Source organism: Balaenoptera acutorostrata, chromosome 18, assembly GCF_949987535.1.
Source record: "Balaenoptera acutorostrata chromosome 18, mBalAcu1.1, whole genome shotgun sequence".
NCBI classification, from domain to species: domain Eukaryota; kingdom Metazoa; phylum Chordata; class Mammalia; order Artiodactyla; family Balaenopteridae; genus Balaenoptera; species Balaenoptera acutorostrata.
In genome coordinates, this window is record NC_080081.1 from 55,856,260 (window position 1) to 55,881,011 (window position 24,752).

General features: G+C 37.4%; 1 protein-coding gene and 1 non-coding gene across 4 annotated transcripts in view; one reads left to right on the forward strand and one right to left on the reverse strand.

Annotated features, from left to right (window-relative positions):
* The window catches only part of VWA8 (von Willebrand factor A domain containing 8), a 364,979-nt gene that overhangs the window by 95,576 nt on the left and 244,651 nt on the right, over nucleotides 1-24,752 (reverse strand). For all 3 annotated transcript variants that reach the window (XM_057532758.1, XM_057532757.1, XM_057532756.1), the window contains 8 exons: nucleotides 24,562-24,672; nucleotides 23,392-23,456; nucleotides 22,835-22,960; nucleotides 21,617-21,726; nucleotides 20,809-20,963; nucleotides 16,546-16,738; nucleotides 8,534-8,615; nucleotides 4,685-4,889 (listed from right to left, as the gene is read on the reverse strand). In XM_057532758.1, the coding sequence (XP_057388741.1) occupies nucleotides 4,685-4,889; nucleotides 8,534-8,615; nucleotides 16,546-16,738; nucleotides 20,809-20,963; nucleotides 21,617-21,726; nucleotides 22,835-22,960; nucleotides 23,392-23,456; nucleotides 24,562-24,672 (1,047 nt within the window). The remainder of the gene's footprint in view (nucleotides 1-4,684; nucleotides 4,890-8,533; nucleotides 8,616-16,545; nucleotides 16,739-20,808; nucleotides 20,964-21,616; nucleotides 21,727-22,834; nucleotides 22,961-23,391; nucleotides 23,457-24,561; nucleotides 24,673-24,752) is intronic.
* On the forward strand, nucleotides 23,688-23,760 carry TRNAW-CCA (transfer RNA tryptophan (anticodon CCA)). The gene has a single exon. It is a non-coding gene; the product is annotated as a tRNA-Trp (tRNA).

Sequence of the window (24,752 nt, forward strand, 5' to 3'; positions counted from 1 at the left end):
CTTATGCACGAACCCATGAGTGTTATCCCACTTGAGTATAGACTTCTCTCCAATTCTTTCCTCAAACTGAATTCTTTGTTCAAGAAGAGCATTGCTAATCTGTAATTGGGACAACTGTAGGCTTCCACATCTCCCAGAGATATCATGACACCATCTTATGTGTGTTCTCAGTACCTCTTTCCCTTTTCTTTTACCTTTCTTTCTTCTTATCCACATTTCCGTTGTCTTATTTCTGAAGGACCTTGCAGTCAGGTAACTGTCATAATTCTCCTTGGGGAGTTAGTTAAAGGCTTAATCAAGCCAGGGGCATGCTGGAACCAGATTGTACTAGTTTGCGAGAGATGCTTGCTAAATATTCAGAGACTTTGTGAGTAGATTGTTAACCTTTGGTAGCTTTAAATCAGCCATGGAGGGAGTATTTACATCTCGATAACTGGCTAACATTGTAAACTGCCCCCCCACCTTCCAGAGAGCTGGGCTGTCAGCACTCTACTGGGTAGTACACTCTCCAGGGGATCTTGCATTTTCATTAGGTAAGCCTGAAAACCTTATTCAAAGTCTAGATTCAAAATGAATTTCTATGTTTGGGATTTCTCTAACAGCAATAAACAAAGGAAAAATCATTAGAGGCACTGACCAAGTGTTACCACATAGGCAAATAGCTAGACCATCTTGATGAAAACCACTTCTACTGATATATCACTAGGAGATATGGTGGGAAATTATAAAAAAAAATTTTAAGAAGTATTGCCTTTCTGGGCCAAGGAAGATTCCCAAAGATACATGTACGTATAACAGTCCTATAAAATGTGTATCACTCTATAACAATGAGCCACTTAATCAGACTGTTAAGTGTTTTCAGAATTGCTGACCAAAGCTAAGAGTGAAGTACAGGAGTGGAATATGACCCTTAAGAAGAACAAAGAATTGCAAACTTTCACAGAAGATCTGGAGATAATGTAGCTTGTAGAGTCAAAAACTAAATTTACTAATAGAGTACCAATTAAATAATCTTGTGGTTTCCAAAACTGGAAGTGGGCCTTAACATTCTTAAAAAATCATAAGCGTTGGATGTGTAGTTAAAGAAAAGGCTAGGCCTAGTTACCAAAGTACGGCAAATGACATTTACTCATATTCCTGGAATATCTTCTTTGAAAGATTAGGTGCTTAGTATAAACTGGTAATCTTTTCTATGTATTTTTGTCTATGCCTCTCTCTATTTTCAATATTTACCGTAACTATTGTGTACCAGGCACTATCTTAAATATAAGGATCAATAAGTTCCAGTCCCACACTGTTTCAAAGATTCTATCAAGTTTTAAAGTATACAGTTAAGGAAGTATTATTCAAAAAGGCCTCAAAGAGATTCTACGAGTAATATATGAAGGATTTAGTTTCTGATTAGTTTATGTAATTAGACAATAACATTTGAAAACTGTGATCTTTTAGCCTTTTTGCTCCCGCAAGAAGAGTCACCAGGAGCTTTTTAGAGAAGATGATCTGATTTCTGAGGAAAACTGTGGTGTAGCCTTCTTGGGAGGAATCCAAATGTAACTAAATAAAAATATGAAAACTATGCTTTATAGAGAACACTATAAAACCTAGTCAGAAAAATTTTGCTTATAATTAACCTGTGCTTCTGAAAATATCGAGTCTAAAAGTAGTAAATATGAATTCTTAATAATGGGTCCTTAGACTACAGTTATAGTGATACTTGGAGTTTGTTGTTATAGTTGTTTACTATAAGAAAAACACATGTTCCTATCAAAACATGTAAAATTAATGAACACATTTTATATGAAGCTCAAAATATACTCTCTTGCAAGCTGTACTCATTAAAGAAAACTATCAATGAATGCATTAAACAGAAACAAAAATTCAAAGCAACAATGGCTTCAAAGCTAATACCTCAAGAAGGCTGATATGTAGCAAAGTCATAAAGGATAGGGATAAAACATGTAACTGACAGAGTTTATCTAAAGATAAACAGTTCTTTTGACACCAGGCAAAGGAATCAGGGAAAGATGGGGGCCAATAAGTGGTGAATGGCATGGCAGATTTTCTGCCTGGCCTTCACTGTTGACCTAAAGGAGCATCTCATGACCAATAAGAACCGCTGAAGAGGCTTGTATAAACCTCCCCTAACAGCAGGTCTGAGGCTGCCTCAAACTACTGGAGTGTAAACCAGGCCTTTTAATTTCTATGATGTAAAGTAAGTCCATTTGGCCACTAGATGGAGATCAGGTTACTCTGCCATTGACAGGGAAGCTGCTGGCAGTCAGCAAGTGATAAGTATGGTCCTGAGAACCTATTCTCTTTTCTCAGTACTTCTATGGAAGGTATTTTCCAAGAGCCCAAATCAGGAGCAGACCAATGTTGAATAAAGGGTCCATAAATGAGGAGTAGGTTGAGGGATTGCTTAGGAAGGTAGCTGTAAAAGACACATTTTTGCTTGTTATTACCATTGCTCCTGGAATGATTCAGATTTAGATTTGGTTGTACAAACTACTTGTAAATAGTAACATAAGCTGGTCTAAATAAAAGCAATTAAGTATGCTGTCTCATTATTTATCAAGCAGTGAGAAGGAAGAGGAGAGATGTAACCAAAAATTACAACAACGGCAGATTATTTGGACAATGAATTCTGTCTGTTTAGACATAAAGATATATGCTCATACTTTGTTTCTCAGTTTGAGTACGTATGTAAGTGTATATTTTCAGTATCAACAAAATGGATCAAGGAACATCAGAGATGGAAGGAGAATGTTAGATAACATTCTAACATTCTAATTTTACAAATGGAACTATCATTCAATTCTGAATTATGTAACTTTATTACTGAATAAGTCTTATTTCTATTATAGCTGTACTTTGAACTGGAGACATAAAGTTATACATTTCCTAGAAAATGTTTGGTTTGTAGAAGGATCAGATACTGCCTTGTATAATATAGCGGAGTATTTTGACTATTTTTGAGATGTTAGATACTATATTTCTGTTCATTTCTAACTTAGAAACTATATATATTCATTCAATACTTATTCAGTTACAACTGATAAACTGAGACAGTTAAAAGAATTCCATTTGTTGTCAAAAAGCTTCAATTTCGTACATATGAGTATAAACAAGCATATTTGTCTACTGTGTACCAATCATCATGCTAAGAGCTGGAGATACAAAGATGTACAACAGAGGCAGGAAAGTCACTGGGAAGAGGAGAGTTACATGGTTAAAACACAAATAGGGGTTAATTTTTGTACCAGTGAAGACCCGTTATCAAAATCACGAGTGACACTCCTTTTAAAAGTTCTGTTGTGAAAGATAAACTTAATTGTTATAACCTTGTTATAACACATGAGAAATTGAAATAAAATATCAGAAATTCAAACACAATAGTATTTACTATGAGGCATCAATTACTGTAATGAAAAGAGGAGCTTCATTCAAAGGGAGAAGAAACTAATCTTCAGAATAATGAAAGAAGCAGAACCATAGTTAATTAATTTTCTAATTACTGTTATGGATAGTGACCAACATTCAGTCCGTTACTGTGATAGATCCACTGCACTTAATGACATGTTTATTTTAGAGTAATACATTTGTTTTAGCTTAATTAAATTAATATACTCATACCCTTTCAAAAGGATTTGGGGCTGCTGGCCTATATTGGTTTGCGATTTTCAAAATGTTCCTATAATCTAGGAATATGTATTACTCATTTACAAATACACACACACACACACACACACACACACACACACACACATATTTCTCCTCTAAGGAATATCACAAAAATAACCACAGAAAATAGTAATTATTAATCAGATATCAATGGAGTAGTTTGTAGAAATTTCTTATCTTGTTAACTGGTTCTTTACAGAGCAACACATTTGGCAGGAACCTACCTTTCTTTTTGCTGGATAGAAATGAAATGTAAACAAAGAAGTTTTCCTCTGAAGGTTAAAATAAATAAATTACAAATAAAATAAATCCTTTTATAATAGGGTTTAGTATTTATGGGTACACAGCCTTCCTCACTGCTCACACTAGTTCCAGACAGCAACTAGACTAGTTGGTGACTGAGCCATTTCTGGAGCTGTGGAACTTCCTCCCTCTGTGGTGACCTGTTCCCATATTTCTTTCTAGGGCAGGGTTGGGTCTACTTATTATGACTGCTAAACTTCCATTCTCTGGAAATAAGGAGGTTGGTAAAAACACATCTCTATTGGATGCATAATTCTTCTTATCTTCTCTAGTCTAAACGTTTTGGCCTTACAATAACGCGCTGCGTTTTACATGCTCAGTATTTCTGTTTCCTTGGTAGCGATGGGGCGATGCTGACGACAATGGCAGAAGTGAGAACAGATGCAAAGGTGGTGCTGGAAACTGATTAATGCTTAAGGTTAAAAAATAAAAGTTGATGATTGTATTTGCATGTTGTGAGGTGAGGAACCTATATATTTAAGCACTGACAGACAAAAAAGGCACATGTTTACTTTTTCACTATCTGGAAGGATAGATCTGTCTTTTTCTATTATGAGTCCCAAAATTATTTTAGCTATTTAAGTAAACTACATTTGAGTCACTGGGCCGGGAGTTTCCACGACTGTGGCATTTGCAACTAAATGAATGAATTTATAACTGAATGTGTACCCTTAAGAGGTAAGGTCAATTCAAGTGGTACCTGCATAAGTCTGTCACCTTCTTGCCCAATCATGTTTCTCCATTCCATGAGTGACCGCTGCAGATGTTCCAGTCCAGTTTCCCAAAGCCGGATGCGACCTCCCATATCAACAGTGACAACGCCACCTTTGCCCCACTCAGCCAGCAGTGCATCTGTGTCTGAGATAGTAGATAGCCACGTGGTATATGGTGAGAGAAAGTCTGATCTGCAAAAGAAATCAGCGTTCAACCAGTGAAGTCCAGGTAATGAAGTTAGTTTAACCTGATTTCAGGTTCATTAAACTTCCTACAAAGAATTCTCATAGTTAAACAACAAGGACCTACTGTACAGCAACTATACTCAATATCTTGTAATAACCTATAATGGAAAAGAATCTGAAAAAGAATATATATATATGTATATGTGAATCACTGTGCTTACACTTGAAACTAATGCAACATTGTAAATTAACTATACTTCAGTAAGAAAAGTAATGCTTTAAAAAAACATTCTAATAGTAAGCACAATTAAAAGATAAGATACCAACAGATCCACATGTAAGGAAAAAATACATAGTTATTTACTGGTTATTTACATATTCCTGTATTTGTAGATCCTGGATGACATTAGCATTCACTGTCAGGAAGAAAGAAACTCTAAACCAACCGACACCTCACATACCCTCAGCACTGGACACACTCCTTAGGGGTCTAAGGTCACTGCTGAAACTGATGTCTTGTTTATGTGCTTTAATTGCATTTATATTTAATATTTCGCCTTTTCTAACTTAGAAAGTTATATGGATTTATAATAAAGAATTTATATATTTCTTGTATTATATATTTCATACATATACCTATTTCTGATATTACATATCAGAAATAGTCATTTCTAGGAATGCAACTTTTGCCTGTAAGAGTCAACTGCACACTTCCTTTACCTCAGTATAGCTTTCACTATACAAAAGAAACACAGATTATAAATTCTAATTACCAGTGTTGGCTCTCTAAATACATCTGATATTTTCTGTATGAAATAAATGGTCTAAAGGGATGATCTAATAGATAATAAAAACATAATACACTATCAATGTAGATTTGTTAAAACCACAAAACTACTACATAGTGGGTAAATTCTTATAATATACTAAAGAATAAATCAAGGCGACTTTAGCCTTTTTATCAGGCTGCCTTAGTAGATACTAAACACAGAGTGACAAAGCCAGCCATTGTGGAACATGGAAGTCTTAGAAAATGTTTATATGAAGAGAACAAAAACAGAAGGATGGAAGAAGTGTTTCAGAACTACTTTACAGTACTAGAAGGACTCAATGAAGGTAACATTTGATATAATACAGGATTCATCTCATGGTGCTCTCTCAAAAAATATTTGCCTTAGGAAAAGAACTAGTAGGTACAGATGGTGAAGTAAAAGGCTACTCAAGAGTAATGAAATTTATCCACCTATGATGTTTGAAATTCTGCCACAAGTGCTCAATATGTACGATTCTACTGAGCACAGTACCTACTGGTTGCTTATTTAACTCTCCACCATGAAACTTTAAATTTACAGGGGCAATTTCTTCAGTATGTCAAAAATGTGCTTGAAGATATCACATATTTACTACAACTTGCACACCAGGTCTAGAATCTCTTCTTCACCTTTTTTTAAAAAAATACACATTCCCCTTATATATAATAACAAAGTCTTTAAGGAATACATAGAATTATAGTAGAGTGAAGCCCAGATTTATATACTCCCAAATGTCAGAGCTAAGTAGTATCATTTTACAAATGCAAATAATAAAAATATTTGAGGAATAATACTCACATTTTACTGAGAGTGAAAGTGATGTATTTATTTTGGCCCTGAAGTCACATATAGTTTTACTGTGTTTTCTATTATTTGAAGTTAGCCATCAAATGGAAAATTCCTGCTATCTAGCAGAATACTAAATTTAAGCAACCAGCAACAAAACTGAAATCCAGATGGGTTGTTCCCTTGGATTACATATACGCCAAAAACGGCAATAGTTAATCTCAAGAGAGACTCAGGATATACTGATAATGAACAGACTCTAAACCACGTGGCATTTGAAATATGGCAAGTCCAAATTGAGATGTTCTGTAAATGTAAAATACATACTGGGTTTCAAAGACTCAGAAGAAAAAAGGAATGTCAAGTATTATTAAAATGTTTATATTGAATACATTTCAAAATAGTAATACTTTAAATAGAATGGGTTAAATAAAACACTATTAAAGGTAATTTCACCTGTTTCTTTTTTTAACTTTTCTAATGTGGCTACTAAGAACATAAAATTACATGTACGGCTGACATTCTATTTCTACTGGACTGCACAGCACTAAATGAATGAAGTATGGTGATCGGCTGGCACTGGCTGTATACATATATCTGCCCTTCCAGATGTTACTTCTATGGCAGGTATAACATATGGTTCATACAGAAAGTTAACAGAGAAAAAAGCACTGAAATAAAAAGCTAGGGCCAATTAGGGAGAAATTAAGAGAAATATTGAAAAAAATCATCATGCTTTAGAAATGTAAAAAAAAAAGTTCTTTTCTCTTGCTACTTGAACTAATAGTTTGTTTTAATGAACATACAATGGAATAAGAAATTTCCCCAAATGACAAAAAGCTATTTTTCATTAAACTGACACATTAAGATGTTCCAAGAAGGCATTCTTATATATGTTGAAACAAGTAAATCTATTTCTTTGGATAATACTTTTATTCTTCATATTTCTCGAACCTGACTAAAAGGTCCTAAGAAATGAAACTGTGTTTCTGAGTTATTTTGTACTGTCATGCTGAGTGATTTTCTTCTGGGAGCTGGAGGCGTGGGTCAACAGGAGGTCTGGTGACGTTTGGGTGACTGACAGGTGTAGCTGGCCTTCCTCTGACATTGGAAGCCTCTCCAGGCTCCTTTCCCCAGGATTTTGGGTGAGCCTTTAACCAATGTGTTGTGAGGCCTCAGTTGCCTGTGAGGGAGTACATGTTAGGAGGGGATGTGACATCAATCTATACAAAAGCAGGCACACACTTAGGTTGAGAAAGGGAGATCAGGCATGGATGCATCCAGAAAGGGATGGGCTACAAGTGAGGACACACATGTGTCTGTCAAGGAAGAAATGGAGCGTCATTGTTTCTCCTTTTATACCCTTAGTCTAGTTAGTTTGAATGCTTTGCTTCCACTGTTGAACAGTAATAAAAGCAGCCAGTGGTAATGAGTTCCATTCCAAATCTCTGGAACCCTTTGGCTACTGTATAGCCTTCACAATGGTAGATGCTCAGTTACATATTTAAAAACAATATTAAACCAATGCTATTTAAATTCCTTTGACATCTTGAATACATTTACCTCAGAAAACTAATATACGGAGTTAATAAATACGAAAATTTTTGCTGTACTAAAAAATGCTGTTTCAAAAACATTTATCATTAGGACAGATCAAAAAGGAGAAATGAAGGCTTGAAGGCTGTTAGACTTATACCTAGGTAACATTTGAACTTTTTTCCAAAATGAAAATAAAAACGGCAGTAAAGAATGCAGAACAGGGACTTCCCTAGCAGTCCAGTGGTTAAGACTCCATGCTTCCACTGCAGGGGGCATGGGTTTGATCCCTGGTTGGGGAACTAAGATCCCGCATGCGGTGCGGCATGGCCAAAAAAAAAAAAAAAAAAGTAATGCAGGAAAGCAAGATAGAAACAAACTGTAATTGAAAAAAGCAAAAAAGAGCTTGCTATTTAAGGAAGCAAAAGGCACACATTTATTCGGAGTACATGATAAGAATTCACTCATTTTTTTAATCTGACACACAGGCCAGGAACAAAGGTGAAAACAGATTACCTGGGAATAGGGATGTATCGGAGTCTCTTTGATTGGAGATCAGTGACTTCTATATAACCAGCTGTTTGTGGAGGGATAACATCTGCAAACAAGTCAAGACACGAGCGGAGTGTTAAATTACTGTATGATACAAAAATAGGACCTAAAGAAAGCATGGATGCTGCTAAAAGTGGAATGAAGTTATCACTAGCGTAGAGCAGAACTCTGGGTCCCACTTGACAAGGTCCTGGGCCGGCCAATTCCAGTCTTGAGGCTAGACTCTCAGAATGATGTTTTTGTCAGGGAAATACAGAGACTGTGAAATAGATGCATGTTAGTGATTCTTTACTGTCAAGAGAATTACCTAAATTCCTTTCATTTTCTTTGATAGCTTCCCCAGATGGGTCAATGTTTTAGCACTTACAGTTTATCTGAAAATATTTCATCATTTGAATTCTCTTTTTCCTTCCCAGGAAATCACAACAACGACGGTATAACACAGTGGAATCAGCACCTACTTTGAAATTGGACTGGCCTGGTAGAAAATCCTGGCTCTGCTATTTCCTAACTATGTTTTACGCTGGCCAAGTTAGTGCTCTGAGACCTGCCTTCATCATTTGTAAAATGGGATAACGACAGCATCTGAGCATCATAAACATTATTTGCACCCGATTAGTAGTTGCTCCACCCACAGTGGCTGTTATTCTTAGGACCCTTCAAGACAAGAAAAGGTGAGGTGAGGATTGGGCAGTGGGGCGAGTACTCTGGGTCATGAAGAATAGGAAAAGGCGGGGAAGGAGAGGGTGATGAGATATGGGGGCCAGAGTCCTCAACTCCCATTCCAGAGTTGTTTCCCAGCAAATTCCAGGCGTTTACTGACTTTTCCCCCAAAGCCCTGAGTACCACCACCAGGCTCATCATCACCAGCTGCCACCATTGTGTCAGGAACACTGCGTCAGAAACACTGCTTAGTCTTTATAGATAGTGTTTTTAACACTGACAACAACAAAGACCTTGGATTCCTGTTTGAGAGATGAGGAAGTAGAGACTTATAGAGGTGGTATAATCATGGGACTTGCCTGGAGAGTGATAGAGAAGGCTTTCAAAACCAGGTCTTTCTTCTGGCCTTAAAATCTCTGCTCTGCCCACCACTCCACACAGATCCTACCTGAGCTGACCGTAGCGCAACAATTTAAAAATGCCTTATTTTACAAAATCTTGGCCACCAACGTCTCTTTTAAAAAAAAATCCCCCCTACAAAGAACCCATACTCTGAAAGATTTTTGTCTGTTGTCTACCTCTTATTATAATTTCTGATTAGAATGAGATATCCGGAATGTCCACATTGAATTTATCCAATGTAGTTTACAAAAAATAAGAAACTTGGGGCTTCCCTGGTGGTGCAGTGGTTGAGAATCCGCCTGCCAATGCAGGGGACACGGGTTCAAGCCCTGGTCTGGGAAGATCCCACATGCCGCGGAGCAACTGGGCCCCCGTGAGCCACAACTACTGAGCCTGCGCGTCTGGAGCCTGTGCTCCGCAACAAGAGAGGCCGCGATAGTGAGAGGCCCGCGCATCGCGATGAAGAGTGGCCCCCGCTTGCCGCAACTAGAGAAAGCCCTCGCACAGAAACAAAGACCCAACACAGACAAAAATAAATAAATTAATTAATTAAAAAAAAAAAAAAAAGAAACTTGGCATTTTAATTTCATGTTTGCAGCTGAAGGTTTTTGAGTAGGCCATCTGAAAACCTCAATATATCTCTTATTTATTCAACAAACGTGGCTGAGCTTACTTTGCACCAGACACTAGACGAAGCACTGGGGATACACAGGAAGGAGGTGTGTGTGGTTCCTGCCTTGTCTGAGGAGCCCACAGCAGAAAGAGGAAAGTTCCTTTTATTTTTTTAATCATTGTGAGCCTTTAGGGACTTCGAAAGGATTCTAGTGTGGGAATCACAGCCCTGGGGCCAGGTATGAGCTGCAGAGCTAGGCACGGAGTGGTCCCAGAGGGCAAAAGGGGGCAGGAGGAAGGGAAAGTGATGTCCACGGACAGCAGAGAGTAAGGAAAGAGAGTTACTATGCTAACCCGACCACCCAGCTGAATTGGCCATCCTCAGATAGCCATTTGTATAAAGCCAACATGCTTATCGTAAGTCATGCACCACCTGCATTGGAAACGTTGCCTGGGATATAAGGTCCGTCTTGGACAAAGTTTTGCACCATATATCATTTTTGACAGTTCCTGCGGCTAGCACCTAACTGAAGTGTGTTGAATTACTTATAGACCCTGGTTCTTTGCCAAAAATGACCAGTTATTGAAGCGGCTGGGATGACTAGCGCTGCCTAGCTAGCCAGTTGCATCTGGCCTGCCACTTACACACACTCTCTTTTTCACAAGTAGTAGTATTAGGCTGAGCTACCGCTACCAGTGCTTTTAGACTGCCTGAGAAAGCAAAGTAAGCCAACTTATTTTAAGTATCTTTTTTTCTACAGCTTGCTTTCTTTCTTTTTTTTCAATGTGCAAGTGAATTCCATGGCATAAAGAGGATGAGAAAATGCAATAATGGCTGTGTCTATTTCAGGAAGGAGAAAGCAAGAATTTTATTCCTCGTGCTAAAACATATTTTCATGTATCAGAAAAGGCAATTTGTGGCTATAAAGCACTTTAAGGGTGGTGGTAGTGATGGTAGTAATGGTAAGGCTTGAAAAATAATCAGAATTGATGTTTCCGGATTTGAAAATAAATCAGCTCAGAATACATGATTGAATTAAGGAAGTGAAAACCGTGGCCAGATTTCCCTCCAAACTTAGCCAAATCCTTGTCTATCCATTTTAAATGTTTCAAAACTGTAGAGAGGATGGAGGTTCAGTAAATTTCCATTACATTTATAATCCAGGTGGATTTCGAAGAGAGGTATAAATTATATTTCAGGATTAGTTCACTAACGATTAACGGGGAGTCACTGTCGCAGCATTTACTGCGCGGTTACCATATAGAGTGGGGACAGCTTAGACGCACAGTGCCAAGGTTAGGAGGGGGTATAAAAACCGTCAGACAAAGTAACCAAGAGCATTTTCAGAGGGAAGATGAAATTATATAAAAAATTCACTCCTTCAAGCAATGTAATTTGATGTACTTCTGTTAACTACTAGGTTAAATGCACTTCTGTGTTCACAGATTAAAAGAGTGGTGTGTGCCCTGAGATTGTGCTGATACCAAATCTCTGAATTTACTCAAAGTTCAGAAAACAGTACACTGCTTTCAATCAAGAGTCATTATTTTGTATTTAAAGAGCTGAGGCCTATGATTTAAAGTAAAAAAAAAAAAAGCTAACATTTAACTAGAAGGAAAATGATTGGAAGAAAGAAGTAAATCTCTCCCCATCTGCATTAACCACAATTTATACCATCTCTGTAAAAGCCACCAGGAGAGTAGCCTTTACAATTGCTATTGATTTCTTTAATAGAAGGCTGATGTGCATTAGTTCCTGACTAATCATTTACTTTAAAAAGATTAATTTAGTTTGAATTATCATTAGAGATCTATAGGCACATAGATTAAAGAGCCAAACAGACTGAAGGAAAAAATCATCAGCCTTGACTTTAGTCCTCTCACCCCTCATTTTCTGCTCTCCGAGATGTTGTCAACTTTTTTTTTTTTAATAACTTTATTTATTTATTTATGGCTGTGTTGGGTCTTCGTTTCTGTGCGAGGGCTTTCTCTAGTTGTGGCGAGCGGCGGCCACTCTTCATTGCGGTGCGCGGGCCTCTCACTGTCGCGGCCTCTCCCGTTGCGGAGCACAGGCTCCAGACGCGCAGGCTCAGTAGTTGTGGCTCACGGGCCTAGTTGCTCCGTGGCATGTGGGATCTTCCCAGACCAGGGCTCGAACCCGTGTCCCCTGCATTGGCAGGCAGATTCTCAACCACTGCGCCACCAGGGAAGCCTGCTTTCAACTTTTTAAAGCTGTTTCTTTGGTATTCACCTTCATCCTTATGGTGCTGTCTTCATGTTTTAGTTTTAGGCATTATTTACATTATTTACTCTTTACAGCTGAGCTATGTCTTATAATAGTATTATTGCTTTTTCTTTTCATGGAGTTAATAATCATGCTTTGTTGTTGGTTTAGTTTTTCATGTACCTAGCACAAATTCATCCTCGAAGTTTTCCCTATGTCAAAATGTCTTAATGTGTTCAAATAGTTGGGCTTATCAACTTCACTTTCTTGGAGGCATCTCTCCGGAAATCTTCTCAACTTTTCTAATCCTAACTGGTTGATCCCTAGGCCTGTGCACAGCTAGCATCCTGAGATCTCCCTTTACCATTCTCTTAGGATTTTTTTTTTTTTTTTACAGCCCATATTTAAAAAATTCTTCCTGGGCTTCCCTGGTGGCGCAGTGGTTAAGAATCCGCCTGCCAATACAGGGGACGCAGGTTCGAGCCCTAGTCCAGGAAGATCCCCCATGCCGCAGAGCAACTAAGCCCGCACACCTAGAGCCCGTGCTCTGCAACAAGAGAAGCCACCGCAATAAGAAGCCCATGCGGGCTTCCCTGGTGGCGCAGTGGTTGAGACTCTGCCTGCCAATGCAGGGCACATGGGTTCGAGCCCTGGTCTGGGAGGATCCCACATGCCGCGGAGCGACTAAGCCTGTGAGCCACAACTACTGAGCCTGCGTGTCTGGAGCCTGTGCTCCCCAACGAGAGAGGCCATGATAGTGAGAGGCCCGCGCACCGCGATGAAGAGTGGCCCCCGCTTGCCGCAACTAGAGAACCCTCGTACAGAAACGAAGACCCAACACAGCCAAAAATAAAAATTAATTAATTAATTAATTAAAAAAAAAAAAAAAAAAGCCCACGCACCGCAACGAAGAGTAGCCCCTGCTCGCCACAACTAGAGAAAGCCTGTGCACAGCAACGAAGACCCAATGCAGCCAAAAATAAATAAATAAATGTATTAAAAAAAATTATTCCTTTGTGTCAGACCCTAACCTAAGCACTTTCTATACATTTGGAATATTTAAGTAACATTACCTTAAAAAATGAGGGTAAATAAAACTCCTAGCAACCAAGAGAAAAATGGCAAAAATATATAAACAGGCAATTTTCAGAAGAGTAAATCACAACATATAAAAAGATACTCAAACTTACTAGAAATCAGGGACGTGCACAATAAAAGGTCTGACCTTTGCAAGAGAAGATGGGGATGGAGAGTAGCCTCATCTTTTATGCTGCTGGAACAATAACTTTGGGTAACAATTTGGTAATTTCACTCTTAGATATATACCCTACAGACTCCCCACATATACACAAGGAGACTGGTACAAGAATACTTGTAATAGCAAAAAATTGTAAAGAATGTAAATGTGAACCAATAGAGAACAGGTGAATAAATTGGCTGTACTGTATGTACAGCAGTGAAAATGAATGAAGTGTGGATGATGACAAAGATTCTCTCCTTTATCAAGAGAGTCTGGTATTAGTGAAAGGATAGACACATATTGTGTTGGCCAAAAAGTTCGTTTGGGTTTTTCCGTACCATCTTATGGAAGATGTCATGGAAAACCCCAAAAGAACTTTTTGGCCAACCCAACATAGATTGATGGAACACAAACGAAAATCCAGAAACAGACTCACATATATGGTCAGTTGATTTTCTGCAGAGGTCCAAAGACAATTGAATAGAAAAAGGACAATCTTTTCAGCAAATGGTACTGGAACGATTGACTATCCCAATGCAAAACAATGAGTCTCAATCCACACCTTGCGCCATATAAGAAAATTAACTCAAAGTGGAGTACAAATCTAAGTGTAAAATCTAGAAATATGATATTTCTAGAAGAAAACATAAGAGATTTGGCCCTTCACCAAAATGGGAGAAAATGTTTGGAAAGCATGTATACGATACTGGACTTATATCTAGAATATATAAAGAACACTCAAAAATCATTAAAAAGAAAGCAAGTAATCCAATTCAGAAAGTGGGCAAAAGATCTGAAGAGACGTTTCACTAAAGAAGATAGATATGAAAGGATGCTCAACATCATTTGGCACTAGGGAAAATGAAAATTAAAATCATAAGGAGGTATCATTACACACCTGCTAGAATGGTGAAAAACTCACAATACCAAGCACTGAAAAGGTGGCAGAGCAACTGGAACTTTCACCATTGCTGACAGGAATGCAGAATGGTATTGCTATTCTGGAAACCAGTTGGGCAGTTTTATCGTATGACATAAAAATGCCATTCCTACATATTCACCCAAGTGAAGCAAAAACTTATGTTCACTTAAAAATCTGTGCAAACATGTTCATAGCAGCCTTATTAATTATTGCCAAAAACTGGAAACTATACAAATATCTGTCAACTTGTGAATGGATAAGCAAACTGTGGTATATCCACACAATGGACTACTACTCAGCAACGAAAAGGAACAAACAACTGGTACACACAACATATATGATTCTCAAATATATAATATTAAGTGAAAGACGTCAGACTCAAAAGACCACATACTGTGTGATTCCATTTATATGACATTCTGGAAAAGGCAAATCAATAAGGACAGAAATCAGATCAGTGGGGGTATTGGGAGAGGCAGAAGGCTTGATGGCAGAGTGGCATAGGGGAGGTTTTTGGGGAGATGGAACTGTTCTCTATCAGTTATGGTGATGGTTACACAACTGTATGTATTTGTCAAACTCACAGCACTATACACTAAAAAGGGTGAATTTTACTCTGTGTAACTGGTCCCTAATAAGAACAAATGAGAACAATAAAATACTTAAGTAACAACACTCTGTCTGATGTGTGGAGAATGGGGGGGTGGGGGAAGAATGGAAGAGGGAACTCTGTCAGAGGGCTACTGCAGCGTTCCAGTTCAAGATTGTGGTGATTTGGATGTTGGCAACTCAACTGTAGACAAGTGGGTGGATATAAGGTATATTAAGGTTGTATCAAAAGGACATGGCGATTGATGATGATGTGGAGGATGAGGGAGAAGCATCAGGGCTGACCCACAGGTTTCTGGGTGGATGAAGGTGCACTGAATTCTGGTATAGAATTTCTTGTAACTCCTGGAGTGCTCTGTAATGCCTCTGTACCTTTCTCGTGGGGTTTTCTCTTCCTAGAACAATTCCTTCATTTGATTCCCTCCCATTCATCTTTCAAGAGTCAGCTCGGAATCACAAGCCTGGGTTGTAAGCTTCTCCTCTGTGTTTATATATCACCTTGTGAATATACCTATTGCACTGCACTGCAATTGTCAGTGTATCTACCTGCCTCTTTTACCATAAAAAACATTCTAAGGAAATGGTGATTTATTTGGAAGGAACTAATTCTAACATTATCATATAACCAGGACTTTTCAAACCCAGTAACAGATTATTATAATGTGTTTAGTATTATATTTATGAAGTCCACACTAATATAATGAATGTAAACACAGGACAATATTACTACCACTATGATGCAAATAATAATCAGTGGCTCGATGATCAAAAATTTTCATAATTATCCTTTATGATGAAAGCCGGTGTGGTTCAGTAAGAGTAGCTGTGGCCTTCGGTTGGAAGACTTTGGTGCAAATGTGGGCTCTGCTGACCACTGCTGGGTAGAACCCTAGTAAGTTACTTTACCTCTCTGTCAGTTTCCCTGCATATTAACTTGAGAGTACATTAATGATAGAATGGGAATTTGACGATTAAATGAATTTATGCAAGGAAAAGTGATCAGCACAGGACCTGGTGTAAGTTATGCAGTAATAAACATAAGTTGACTTTGAGAGCATTGGTAAGTGAATCAGGCTGCATAAGTCCCTGGCCTTTAGACACAGGAGTTTAAGGCAAAAGTCTTAAAGTCCTATGAGAAGTTTAGTGAAACCCTTCTGAGCACATATAGGTCTTTTTAGCTACTAAACCCTGTTAAAATTATTCACATTCATAAATATAAAATGATAATGATAAGTTAAATATCCCTACCAAAACCAAACTACCTTTGACTAGCTTGATAAAATAGGAATTGGTAAGTTTCTTACCTTTTGGGTAGATATCTTTTAGAGGGATTTCTCCTGGGGGCAAAATCCTGACTATCTGATTAGTATCCAAAAGAGTCACACAATTGCTCTGCTTTGGAGCTCCAATTTTCTTCTTCCCTCCATAGAATGTATCAGTGACCCTTGATTTATGCAAAGATGTTGGCCTTTTCCAAGAATAAACTTCATTAGGTGACTAAAAAACAAAGGAGAGAAATTCAAGCTCTGAAGTATTATAAACTACATTCACAACTTTTACAATGCAGTCCTTTAAGCAGATACCAGTGGTAAACTTATATTTCACAAATATAAGAAAATCAAATTATTCCTTAACCTTTTTGAATTTGGTACAGAAGATAGCTGCTTCATCAATAATCATAATTTTCAGACAAGTGTGAAATATGCAACACATTTTTTAATCTTGAAATGAATTATAGCTAAAATGAGGGAATATAACAATACAGGTAATTTAAGTAACTATAAATAAATAACTATCCTATAGCATCCACTATCTGGCATAAGGAATAGTATTACCAGTATTTCTCAAGCCCCTGGAGGACCCCTTTTCAATCACATCTCTTTCATATTCCCTAGACATTAATTCTTCTGGAATTTTGTGTTATTTTTTTCTCTTGCTTGACTTTAAATTTTGCCACATATATATTTATCCTTCTCTACTCCAAGATCACAGATATTCTCCTATGTATTTGTTAAACATTTTGAAGTTTTGCCTTTCACATTTAATCCCTTAACCCCCCAGGAGTTTATTTCTGTGAGTGGTATAAAGCAGGGCCCCATGCTTATCTTTTTTTCACATGGATAGCTAATTGTTCAAATATCATTAACCTTTGCCCACTGATCAGCACTGTTATCAGAAAAGTTTCATGTATGCAGGCAGCTGTTTCTGGGCATTCCATTCTGTTCTACTGTATATTTTTCTACCCCTAGGCCAATACCACGTGGTCTTAGTTACTAAAGCTTTATAATAAGCCTTGAAATTTAGTAGGGCAAGTACCTCTGCTTTTTATCCTTGGTTCTTCTTCAGAAATGTCTTGGTCATTGTTTGCCCTTGCTCTTCCATAAACATGTGTGAGAGTTGCATTTCCACTGCATCCTTGCCAGTACTTGGTATTGTCAGTCTTTAAATTTTTTTTTTTTTATTTTAGCCATTCTAATAGGCAATAGTAGTATCTCATCATGGTTTTAATTTGCATTTCCCTAATGACTAATGATGTTGACCATCTTTTCATGTACTTAATTACCATCCATATATCCTCTTCGGTAAAGAGTCTGTTCAAGCCTTTTGCCCATTTTTTTTTTATACATTTACCTCTGATTTTATTTCTATATCTACTTAAATACATTGAAAACCATGAGTTCACCCAGATACACCCAATTCCAATCCAACCACTACAGGACTCATTCTAGTTTTCTTTCCTTCTGTATCTGTAGCTCCCTTCTTTAACAGTGAGAAACCTAGATGTCATTACCCTTCATATACTTACTTTTTGGCTCAGTTCCACTGTATATGACTCATCTCCCATCTCCACCACTAACTTTCCCTTCCAGGCCAATGCCCTCCTCACTCTGCTTGGCCTGACAGCCCACACTGAGCTACGTGCATGTATCAACAAATTCTTCACCTTACTTGGGCTCCCACATCCCACACCAGGCTGCCCCTTCATCCTGGCTGGACTTGATTCCCATCGCCAGTTGTTACTCCCTCCCATACCACAGATACCTTGCTCATCTGTTCAGCCTCTGACCTCTGACACCTCATAATGGGCCACTCTGCCCATTTTTTTTTTTTTTTTTTTTTTTTAATTTTTGGCTGTGTTAGGTCTTCGTTGCTGCACGTGGGCTTTCTCTAGTTGCGGCGAGCGGGGGCTACTCTACGTTGAGGTATGCAGGCTTCTCACTGCAGTGGCTTGTCTTGTTGCGGAGCACAGGCTCTAGCCGCGTGGGATTCAGTAGTTGTGGCTCGTGGGCTCTAGAGCGCAGGCTCAGTAGTTGTGGCACACGGCCTTAGTTGCTCCGCGGCATGTGGGTTCTTCCCGGACCAGGGCTCGAACCCGTGTCCCCTGCATTGGCAGGTGGATTCCTAACCACTACGCCACCAGGGAAGCCCCCATTTTTTATACTGGATTATTTTCTTACTCTTGAGTTTTACGAAATCTTTATATATTTTGGATACAAGTCCTTTGTTGGAAATGTGATTTGCCAATATTTTCTCCCAGCCTGTAGACTGTCCTTTCATTCTCTTAACAGTGTCTTTTTTACAGAGTGGAGGTTTTTAATTTTGAGGAAAGTCAAGGTATCAAAAAAATTTCTCATGGATCATGTCTAAGACGCTCAGAACAATGTTTAGTAGAAGTGGTGGTAGTGGGTATCCTTGTCTTACTCTTGATATTGAAACAAATGCTTTTAAGGTTTCACTATTAAGGATTCACTATGATACGTGCTGTTGGTTTTTGTAGCCATCTGGTAGTAGGTTAAGAAAGTTATAATAAGTTCATAATAATTTAGGTGCCTTTGATAATGCTATAAAAAGTTAAAAAGAGATGACATGCCCTTTTGTGAATAGTTTTGTGAAGAATCAAAAGAAATTCACATAAAGTCAGAAAGGCACTGTAGTATATAGTAGAAAGGATATGCATTTGAGGGACAGTCACCCTTGAGCTCAAATCCCAGCTCCCTTATTCAATATCTTTGTGGCCTGGGGGATATATCCTCTCTGTTTTTGTTTCTTTATTTATAAAACCTTGTGCAATTGTTGTAAAAATTAATTATCATGTATGAAATGGTTTAGAATAGTACAGTGCCTGACTTGTGTTGGGGTCTAAAAAATATGACTGCTCTCATAAAATGCTGAAAGGCTGTCTAACTGAATGATCTAATCTAATCTGAAAGGCGGTCTAACTGAATGATCTAATCTATCATCAAACAAAAATTCATGAACATCTCCGATATGTGGGTAATAAATATACGGGATGCAGCTTTTAATTTAACAAGGTCACTAGTCCTACAGTCTACAAAGGATTTCTAGAGGGTCAATATAAACATTACCTTATACTCAGCTTTCTTACCTTTTTATAGTGACATTATATTTCTATACTAATTTCTTCAATCAAAAGATCAATTTTTAAAACAGTTCCACCTTCAGAAAAGTAGCTCCAGTATTTTCTCTACTGATAGCAGCAAGCATTGTAGAAAGCATATTAAACATAACTCTTTCATTTAATCAAGGCTGCCGTAGATGCTGTATTCCAACAACATGTTTCATTTTCAGATATATAATCCACAGCAAATGTTTTTTACTTGATAATTAAGAAGACATAAGGCAAAGTCCTAAGCCACACATTATCCATCGGGCTTTGGATTTCAAAAGTCTTATACCCTGAAGTACTCATCATTCATTAATTACATTAAAATTTTGAGGCATGTGAGACTGGTGTACTATTAAGCAGAGCCAATATTTTTTATCTTTAAGTGATTCTATCATCCCACCTAAAAGCTACAAAGGAAATTCTGAAAATTAAATGTTTAATCAAAACACATGGAGTTACATCTAAGGTTATTAGATGGCAACTTGGGCTGAAATAACCTTTATATTTCATGTTCTCACATTTCCATCAGGGGAAGATGGTACCTAGTTTCACCTAAAGTCAATTATGAATAGCCTCTTCTTTACAGATAATAGTAAATAACAGCAGAAGGATCCATTTAAAAGCAAATTAAATTGAGACCACCAGCATTTATAGTATAATCTGGATGCAGCAAAGATATGAATCAGAGCAAAACTCAATGGAAAGTGAATTAGTGTTCATGAGCGTTGAAAAACTTAACCTACAGTAATGAGACTCCAACATATTTCACTTTAAAAAATTCTAGAAGAAATATTATTTTGTTAGTCTCAAATTGTCCCTCTTGACAGATGACACGAGCACACATTAAGACAGCATGATATAAAATCACTGTCAGTAGGTTAAGTATTTACCTGTCACATGAACTCCCATGTATGGAGAATACTGGTTTTCCTTTACTAAATTATATAATTGCACTACAATGTATATGTTAATTTTTAACAAGCAATGAAACCATATAGAATGCATTTTTTAATGACTGGTCTGGAAAACAGAAGGTTGATGTGAAATGTTTACCAGAAAATCATTACGTTTTTAATTACCCCTCAAATAGGCTTATAGAGTATAGGCCAAAATGGGGGGAAGAAATAGTTATTCAATCATTTAAGAAATTTATGCTTACCATGAGATCTGGGAAACCAACAACGACTGTAGCATAACTATTCTCATCTGAGAGAATTCGGTTAGGAGAGGCAATCTTTTGTCCCACAGCTGAACTCAGATTTTCAGATGATAGTTGATGACTTGAAATTTTATGAGGTATGCTGAAGTCTGTTTCTAAAAAGTGTCAGAGAAACATTAAACACCATATGCCCCTAAAGTGCTCCAGGAATTAATTTTTGCAAGATTTCATTCTCACCAACTCAAACAGAAAAGCACAAATCAAAAAAGAGAAAACGCTTTCAATTACACTCATGGCTTTTTGTCTGAGAAAACTCAGTTTTCACAATCATGGCATCTTGTCAAAGTGATTTCAAAGTGATTTTGAGTTCTTTATTCAAGAACTCAAATTTTTATTAGCAATCAAGATTAATATAATAGCACTCTGCAGAAAGAGGTGAAACTGGCCCAAACCAGTCTTAGCAATGGTATATTTTAGAATTTTTTCATAATTACTTTTCACCCCTCCCAAAACTGTGATGAATAAAGTAGAAATACTGATGGTCTGTGTAAAAAAGAAATGATGCAATCCTAAAATAGACTTGGAACCTACATATATGTAAACATTCTGACTTGTTAGTTTAAAAATTTCAGAGACAGAATTTAAAAGATGATAGATTCTTATTTACTGTTTCTAGGGTAGTGACTAAGATTTCTTTTTTGGTATAAAGTTAACATGTTGATACTATTGTCCTTAAATGATTCTAGAGGACAGTATGTATGCAGGCATGTACCCATACAGCCACAAACACACAGAACACAGTATTTACCTTGTGTGACTCCAAACCCCGTGCTAGGCAGCTCCTCTTTCAGCACATACAACTGGCAAACCCTACTGTCCTCAGATTCGATGTGTGCAGGCTTAGTTAAAAGATATTTCCTGTAAACAAACAAAACATCTAAGTGAAAAGTCTTTCTTTTTCTAATAACTATGAGGCCAGACTAGGAAAAATCATAGTTCCCATACCCTTCCCGCCCCCCGCCAAAGCCTCTTTTTTATATTCTGAGTATAATTTGCAGTTTCAGAGTTTCATCATGAATTTAAAGAATAACTTCTTAACACTGTATAAGAGCAGTGCATAATAACAGTGCAGTAATAAATGTGAACTGAAAATCCAATACTTCCTGTAAGAGGAAGGGCCATAAAAAAAAAAAAGAAAAGCAGCTCTAAAGAGACACATCCGTACTATCATGGAGCCTGCTGTTAATATGACTGATCCGCAAGTAAGAGGGAGCCCAACCTCTGATTTGTGACCAGTTAAGGGACAGAAGCCCTCACTGCTGTAATCCCCTTGATCTACTTGTCTGTAAGATTTCTAATATAAGAATATATAAATAGCCAGGAATCTTTTGCAGCAGGTCACTTCTGCTTGTCAGCAGAGGGGCAGAGAATCTGCATGAAGCCAGTAGATGTAATGCATGAGGGAAGGTGACTCAAAATTTACTGTGCACCCCACTTATGCCGAGTGTACATAATGTCCTCTTCATCAAGAAGTGTACGGTCCAATGGAAGAGGCAACACAAACATAAACATAACCAAATAAGAGCACACGAGATAAAATGAAGAAGCAGCTTCTAAGGGGTGGATTCTGTGAAGTTACAAAAAAGCAACAGCATTTGGATGGAGACTGTGGCCCTCTGAAGAGAGGATAAACTAAAAATCTATTTTGAAGTATCTCTAGTTTGGCAAGAATACAGTGACTTCTCAGTGTGCTAACAGGAAAAATCCTAAAGAAATATGGATCAGTTGTAAAAGTCATTGTGTTTTCACTGTTAATTTCAAGGTCATCTCCTGAAACACTTTTATAATTACTCTGCGAAGTTACATTTAATTTATTTAAATTTTCCCGTCCCCTCTTCTTCGAAGTTTCACCTATAAAGATGCTGCCAAATACAGAAGTTGTTAAAAGACAGACACAGGAAGACAGAGCTGTAAGGATGCTGGATAACTAAGCACACTCCATGAGGTGCTATGTAGATCTACCCACTGATGTGTTTTGCTCTCCACCAGAAGCCATTTGTCTTCTGCTACGAGAAAAACTGTCTGGAGGTTGATGGGAAGTGGGATGGTGTGAGTTCGCCCTTCTAGAACATCCAGCACAGCCAGGGTGTTCCTGAAAAAAAAAAAAAAGAAAACTCTCTGAAAGGAAATGGTGAGGATATTGGTTGAGTAACCATGGCACAGTCATTTCATGATATATTATACAACCCTAAAAACAATGTTTTTAAGACTAGATAATAACATAGAAAAATGTTAATTGAGAAAATAGGTATATAAAACTCTAAACTATGTAAAGGTATGCATAAGAATTAAAAATGAGAAGTGAGAGCGGCCATGCTAGTAGTGGTTGTATACGGAATTACGGGCAGTGTCTTTTCTTATGTCTGTTTTTCAATGTTCTGCAATGTGGGATAAGATACTTTTAGAATAAAATATTTCTAATTTTATTACATTAGTTTTACAATAAACAGGCATAATTAAAGGAGGAAACAGAATGGACACAATAAGGATCCCAGATTAAATCTTCTACAACAAAGAGCTCACCCTTTTTCTTTGTAGAATATTAGCCAGTTTTTGTGCGCAAATTCTTTACACATTTTGTAAGTTTCCTAAAGACAAAACAAAACAAAATATTCACTTTAAATGTGTCAGATGCATGCATGTCTATTCAGCTGCTTTTCCTTAAATAAAGTTCTTCAACGTGTAAAACATGTTAATTCTCTGAGAAGCTACCTCTTTATCCACTCCAAGACTCTTACGGTAACATAGATTAAAATATATTTCAAAATTAATTGTGAACTGTGCACTAAAACATCTTTAGAATAATATCTTAGGGGACTTCCCTGGTGGTCCAGTGGTTAAGACTCCACGCTCCCAATGCAGGGGGCCCAGGTTCAATCCCTGGTCAGGGAACTAGATCCCACATATCAAAACTAAGAGCCCGCATGCCACAACTAACACCCAGCGCAACCAACCAAATAAATAAATAAATATTAAAAAAAAAGAATATTAAAAAAAATGCCAAATACTGGTTAGAAATAAACATGCTATCTGGTGATTAACTGTGGAATTTGTACCATAGCATAAATACGTAGGAAATATTTTGTTTCTTAGATTTGGATATATTTATGACATTTAAACTATCTCTTTTCTTCGTGGTCTTTTAAGACCTAAGTATGCTGTCGTGCAGGGCAGAGGGTAAGCCTTATTTTATATCCATTACCTTTTTCTAAATGGCAGAAAAAATTCTCATTGGTTAGCCAAAATGTTTACTAGTTTAATTTAGTTAATAAGCTAAAACGTTTATTTATCTAGTAAATACAATCAGCTGTTGCACTCATAGGTTCATTACATAAATCCAAACAAACTCATAACTGGAAAACTATTAAAGTGACTATTAAAGTGCACGTTAGGGATTTGTCATGAATGCCACACTCAAATGGCTCATGATGTCCTATTATTGTGAGTTGCGTCCTGACAAGTCTTCATGTGACTATGATGGATACAAAAAGAAGCCATTGATATTGAATTATATATGTATCTATGTCTACCTATTTGTATCATATTAAAATTTACAAGTGCATAATAAGAGAATTCTCTTGTGCATTATAGCAAACAAAAGGCACCGCAAGGGATGGGCAGGCATGCATTTTTACGGTTACAAAGCTATGGAAAATCCTTGGCAATTTGCTGGACAAGTTGGGTATTTCTTACAGCTTCCTCCTTGTTCCACCAGGAAGTTTTCTTAAGTGTAAACTCTTCTGAAGGTAAGATGAGACGATGAAGGGCTTGGCTAGTGGTATCCAACAACAGGATGACATTGCTCTGGAAATAAAGAGAACAGTTTGTTTGTTTGCGTGTTTGCTTATTTATTTATTTATTTATTTAGCAGCAGCCTCTTGGCA